The sequence below is a fragment of the Protobothrops mucrosquamatus genome, unplaced genomic scaffold (genome assembly GCF_001527695.2).
Source record: "Protobothrops mucrosquamatus isolate PMUCROS unplaced genomic scaffold, P.Mucros_1.0 scaffold5162, whole genome shotgun sequence".
NCBI lineage: Eukaryota > Metazoa > Chordata > Lepidosauria > Squamata > Viperidae > Protobothrops > Protobothrops mucrosquamatus.
Window position 1 is genome coordinate 447 of NW_015391033.1, and position 6,496 is coordinate 6,942.

Below are 6,496 nucleotides of genomic sequence, written 5' to 3' on the forward strand. Positions count from 1 at the left end.
TCCCTCCACCCCTCTTGAAGATTAAGGGAAAATATATTTTTTTAAAAAGACATGGTTCCATTATTCTGTGTATTTTATCTTTTCAAAAGAACACTGCATGGAGAAAAAGTGCAGATGGGGACCACTCTCCCATTCACTCAGCCTGCTTCTGCTGCTCCAGGTTGGATTGCAAGCATTCCCAGAGGATGACCTTCCTTATCCAAAGAGAAAGAGTTTATATGTAATCTTCAGTGCTCTTTAAACACGTTCACATCTTCATTAAAATGAGACAAAAATGAATCTAACATTTCTATGCTTCTTTTGTGTCTCAAGCCAGTATTTCAGTTGCGTCCATCCTGTACGAGGAATAATTTTTTTTAAAAAAAATATTTCTACAGAACAGAGGAAGAAGTATTCCAACTTCATTGTGGCAGATGTCTCCCAGTATGCTGTCAATGTAGGTATTTTTTTGTTCTTATTTTGGAGTTTAGATTGGGTTAAAGTGTGGCGAAGTATGACAGAATTGGGATTTAGAAGCTTTAGGAATTAAAGTATGGTAAGTCATCTATTTCTTGGTTAACATAGCTCTGCTAGAATTCCTCCAGAATAATTTTTATGTGTATTGAGATGTCTGGGTAATATCCAGTAAGAAATTAATCAGGGCTAACTTATTATTTCCCCTTTAATTGCCACTATTTAAAAAAAAATCCTTCTGGATTGCTTATTTTATATTCCACCTATTCATCTCCTTCATAAGAAATCCTTTTCCTCTGGAGGAATATGAATAAAAAAATAATTTCAGGTTTTAACCCTACTAATTTACTACAGATCCATAAGGGTAAGGTAAGATTTAAAATAAAATGATGGCAACAAAATTACATGAAACAGAGGGATCCCATGGATAAAATGAGGTCCTTACTGTATAGCTTCCAAGCAATCTTCAAGTGCAGTCCTATGTAGGATGCATTGTAGTCATTTAAACCAGGGGTCCCCAACCTTGGCAACTTTAAAACCTGTGGACTTCAACTCCCAGAATTCCCCAGCCAGCATGGCTGGCTGCGGAATTCTGGGAGTTGAAGTCCACAGGTCTTAAAGTTGCCAAGGTTGGGGACCCCTGATTTAAACAAGAGGCGACTAAAGCATGAGTGACTGTGAGGAGGGACTTCTGGTCAAGATGAATCTGTGCAAACTCTCCTGGCTACCACTTCTTCCTATAATTCGAGAAGGTCCCACAAAATATACATGAGTTCCACTTAAGGAGATGCAACCTTATCAATAACTGAAGTAGGAAGATCCTTGGAACTGAAATGCCCTTGAATCCACAATCTCCCAGCCCTTGCTAGGTTGAACCTGACCTGCTTCCCCCATCCAGACTCTAACAGCCTCTATGCACCAGGACAAGATCTTTTGGGCACCACCTGTTCACTTAGGAGTTGAGATATACAACTGGAAATCGTCCACATATTGATGACACCTGACCCCACATCACTGGATGGTCTTGACTAACAACCTCATATAGATGTTGAATACAAGTAGCAAGAGAGTCAAGTTTTGAGGAACCCTACAAAGTAAGGGTCTCAGCCTCAGCCCCTCCTGATAGTGCCTGCTGGAACCCATTCTGAAGAAAGGAGAACTGATGCAGTGCAATACCCACCAACCCCCCAAAATCACTGAGAGATCAAGTGGGATCAAGAAAATCATACCATCCCTATCCTGGTTCCATCAAAATTCATTTACAAACATGACCATTGTCACGTCAACGGATATCTCTTCCTGAAACCAATGAAAATGATCCAAATAATTCACTTTCTCTAGACTGGAATTGCAGCTCACCAACTTTTACACAATTTTTCCCAGGAAAAAGGAGATCAGTTGATAATTTTCTAATGCTGCTGAGTCCGAGGATGGCTTCCTGAGGAGGGGATGTGCCACTGCCTCCTTCAAGGTTTGTGGGACCGCCCACTCACTCAAGAATGAATTTACTATTGCCTACATAACTTACTCCTCTGCTATATTGAAATTAGATCCTGAAAGCCTGATACTTCCTTCTCTTTATGTCAATATAAAATCTAGGCCAGGGGTAGGCAACCTTGGCTCTTTTATGACTCGTGGACTTCAGCCTCAGCATGGCTGGCTCAGGAATTCTGGGAGTTGAAGTCCACGAGTCATAAAAGAGCCAAGGTTGCCTACCCCTGATCTAGGCCATAAGGCTAAACTGATGAATAAGCACAACAGAGCACAAAACAACAGAATCATAGTGTGTTGTAGGAGGAAAGGGGAAGAAAAATGAAAGGAGGAAGAAAATTACCCAGGAGAGAAGTTAATGATACTGGAAGACCTGAACAGGTCTAAAATAAAATACGATTGGAGTCAGATGTGCAGGAACACATTAGAAACCAGATTAATTACCACGATGCCATTTAGCCAGCATCCTCTAAGGCTGTTCATGCTTCAATCTTCAACATGTAGTTTGGAGAACATGGGATCAGGACGTTGTATCTGTCTCCAATACTATAAACGGGCTAACTTTTCAGAGCAAAAGGCTGCATTAAGGCATTTCAAATCACTGCTACACATTTGCACTTCCATGTGCACCTTCTGGAGAGAGAACCCAAAGCATTTTACAGCACTATTACCTACATCTTGGTCTCGGTGAGATGTTGAGGTGGCCTGTGTCATGGTTCCAAAAGACAGAGATGAATAAAACAGAACTCCAAGGCTTGCAAATTCCTCAAAGAACATGTTTATTAGTTACAAAGTATCGGCACATCAAAAGTGAAACCAAGTCTGGAGACACACCTAATAATTCTCCAATACAAAGTTAAAAAATCCCACCCCTAAAACTATGCAAGCAACTACATCTTCTTGGTGGGCTTTTTATGCAACGCCCAGCCTGCAGTCTCAGGAGCAGCCGATGACCTTGGTTCCCACGGGACAAAAGATTATTTAGACTAGTGAAGCACAGGGCAACCCCCCCTCCCACCATTCTATGTGGCAACCAAAAATGAGTAGAAAAAATGGCTGCAGCCATGCTCATTTGTAGAGTTGACAGCCTGTGGCATATGGAAACACATAAAAATAGATGAGTAACAACATTAATGTCATATAATGAATCTGCTTGTGTCTCTCTCTTGTCTATATACTCCAGCACCTGGTGACCTTCTCCATTGGGGAAGAGGATGATTTGACATGTGTGGAAGATGCCGTCAGGAAACTGTGCATCATGGATAAGCAAGGGAAGGTCTGGGTTCAGGAGATGTTGCTCCAAGTCAGCGGGTCGGCTATCAAGCTCCTTGACATAAACTCAAAGGTGCAGAAACTTACCAAGAGCAGCAATGTTGGGTGGCTAATGAAGATTTGGGGGAGAGATGGGTGTTACCTGTGTCCCAATTCCTCTTCTTTGGAAAGAGTCCATGTTAGATGGATGTCCTTGATTGTCTTTCTTTCCCCCACTAGGAGGAACTGGAGAATTATGCATTGGCAACTGTGGCTTATTGTGATGCTGTCTGCCCTGAGTCTCGGTCCCGATCCTTGCTTCTACTCATGTGCCAGGAACCTACTCAGCTCGGACCGGATATCCACTTCTTTGAGTGTGATCAAATTAGGGTAAAAGAATTGAGCCTATCAATCCACAAATAATATTTAGAGAATGATCCTATGTAATTACTCCATTCTACTCACTGTATAAAATTTACTTGACACGGGGATGGCAACTATTCAGTGGCTGGGGAATGAAATTAACATTTTAAAGGAAAGACAAAGTTCATAGATGGTGGGGCCATGCCATACACAGGTGAGGTGCTGGAATTCTCTTCCCCCCCTTTAACTTTCCCCCTTTTAAAAGAGGAAATTCTACTTCTGATGTTTGACCACTGTGTTTTGAAGGGTCTAAGCATTATAACATGGTGCCCATAAGCAGTCCAGAATCCTGAGCTTGCCCAGCCCTGATCTACAACATGGGGATTTGGGACAAGGGAAGAGTTCTCAACAAAAATTTGATCTGGTTTCTCCTTTGCTTGGCAGGCGGAATGGATCCAGCAAGACATCAGTAGTGCCCTGCTGGACTTCAACACAGGAGGAAATACCCAACGGGCGGAAGCCTTAAGGTACATGCACAGCCTAAGACCCATGGCTGTGATAGGACAGCTTCAAAGGGCCAAAGGTCACATTACTCATAAACAAGAAGTCACATCTGAGAGTTTCTTTATCAAAAACAGGGGTGGGGAACTATGGCCTCTTTATGACCTGTGGACTTCAACTCCCAGAATTCCTGAGCCAGCCATTGCTGTAAGAAAAGTTGATTCCCAGCAGAGCTGTGTGCTGGGTGAAAGCCCATAACTTCTTCCTTACCAGCTGCTTTTCCAGTGTAGATTTCTCTCTGTAATCACATCATCATTACAAGTTCACCCTCCCCCAACCATCTCCACCATACAATTTGGACTCGGAGAGAAAGTAGGATTGCTTAGTTATAGGTAGTTCTCGACTTACAATCACAACTGGAACCAAAATTTCCATTGCTCAGCAAGGCAGATGTTAAATGAGCTATGCCCAATTTTATGACCTTTTTTGCCACAGTTGTTAAGCAAATCACTGCAGTTGTTCAGTGAATCATTCGGTCCTTAAGTGAATCTGGCTTCTCCCATTGACTTTGCTTGTTGGAAGCCAGCTGTGAAGGTCACAAGTGGTGACCCTGGACACTGCAATTGTCACAAATACATGCTAGTTGCCACCACCTGAATTTTTGATCATGTGACCTTGGGGGTGCGGCGATGGTTGTAAATGTGAGGATCGGTCATGTCACTTTTTAAAGTGCCATTGGCACTTCAAATGGTCGCTAAACGAATGTTGTAAGTCGAGGATTATCTGTATCTGGACTAGCCTTGCCATTTTTCTTTCCACAGCAGCTTGCTATGCAGATTTTGAGAGGTTATTTTATCACGCTAGCGTCATGCCAACAAAAGCTTCATGTACCATATTTCTGACTGGCAGGCTGCTATAGAATACATAGCAATACTTTGATTTGAAAAAAAAAACCTTCCTGGGATTACAGGAGGGAAGATGGAAACTTAGAAATAAGGAGAAATTTCCTGACAGTGAGAACAATTAATCAGTGGAACGACTTGCCTTCAGAAGCTGTGGATGCTCCAACACTGGAGGTTTTTAAGAAGAGATTGGATGTCTATTTGTCTGAAATGGTACAGTGTTTCCTGCTTGAGCAGGGGGTTGGACTAGAAGACCTCCAAGGTCCCTTCCAACTCTGTTATTCTGTTAATCGGTCATGGGTTGTCTATAGAGACCTATTATAGATTCTTATGTTGCTGACTGAATGGTGTGGAATGTTATATAAATCAGAAGCCAACTTGTCTCTCTGGGGTTGAATATGACCCCATATTGCTTTTGAGCATTTCCCCCCCAAACCATGTATTTCTTTCTCATTGTTTTGACCAGGAAAAGCTTGATCCCCACATACAATACAATACATAAAACACAAAGATCCTCACCCTCAAGCTCTAAAGCAGGTGTCTTCAAACTTGGCAACTTTATGACTTGTAGACTTCAACTCCCAAAATTCCCCAGCCAGCATAGCTTTAAGACTTGCAGACTTCAAGTTTAAGACACAGCTTTAAGACTTGTGGACTTCAATTTTAAGATTTGTGAACTTCAACTCCCAAAATTCCCCAGCCAGCTAGGCTATGGGATTCAACCATGGGAAGCTATACAGGTCAAGTCTTAAAGTTGCCAAGTTTGGAGACCCCTATTCTAGAGGGAAAAAGATCCCATCTCTACTTACATAGTCTTACCCAAGTTGCAGTATTGCCCCATTCACTATGTCCCTGAGGTTCCTTCAACATTCTTGATCCTCAGCCAACAAAATATTGCCTACCCCCAGCCTGGAAGTTACACAGGTCATGTGTAAGATGGAAGGAGGTTGCGTTATCCACTGGATATCAGTCTTTCCCTTTGGATCTCAGACTCTATGTTTTTTGTTTACAGAGCTGCCCAAAACATGCTTGACAATCAGGAGATCTCTCGGCCTCCTGTGCAGGTTCCTTCTAGGACAAAGATTGTTGCACCAGGGCCAAGAGAAGACGGTAAGAACCTTGAAGACTAAGCCCCACAACCTTTTATGGAGGAGGACATTTGGAGAAGAATCATAACTCCTTGGTAAAATGTATGCCATCCATCCAGGTGGCCTTTAAGGCCACTTTCTGGCATTTCCAGTTAAGTGGATACTGCCCTAAAAAAAGCTGTTGCAGCTTAGAAGAGATTACAGGCTACATCAACCAAGGTTCTGACATAGCATCAAGGAGTTTCCTAGCGTATAAAGAAAATATGTACAAAATGTTTTACAGATGGCACATGTCTCCAGAAAGATTAGCTAAAATGTTTAAGGACAGGTCTATGAAATGTTGGAAATGTCATCAGATACCAGGTTCCTTCTACCATATGTGGTGGACGTGTGTAGAAGCTAAAACTTATTGGAATATTATTAGAACATGGATAGAAAAGATGATAC

At 42.1% G+C, this 6,496-nt stretch overlaps 1 protein-coding gene across 1 annotated transcript in view; it reads left to right on the forward strand.

Annotated features, from left to right (window-relative positions):
* Positions 1 to 377: 377 nt before the first annotated feature.
* The window catches only part of LOC107299597 (epidermal growth factor receptor kinase substrate 8-like protein 1), a gene marked incomplete at its 5' end in the record, with an annotated part of 47,713 nt that continues 41,594 nt past the window's right edge, over positions 378 to 6,496 (forward strand). Inside the window, 5 exons of the mRNA XM_029286814.1 lie at positions 378 to 436; positions 3,128 to 3,289; positions 3,436 to 3,585; positions 4,003 to 4,085; positions 5,974 to 6,071. Coding sequence (XP_029142647.1) covers positions 378 to 436; positions 3,128 to 3,289; positions 3,436 to 3,585; positions 4,003 to 4,085; positions 5,974 to 6,071 — 552 coding nt within the window. The remainder of the gene's footprint in view (positions 437 to 3,127; positions 3,290 to 3,435; positions 3,586 to 4,002; positions 4,086 to 5,973; positions 6,072 to 6,496) is intronic.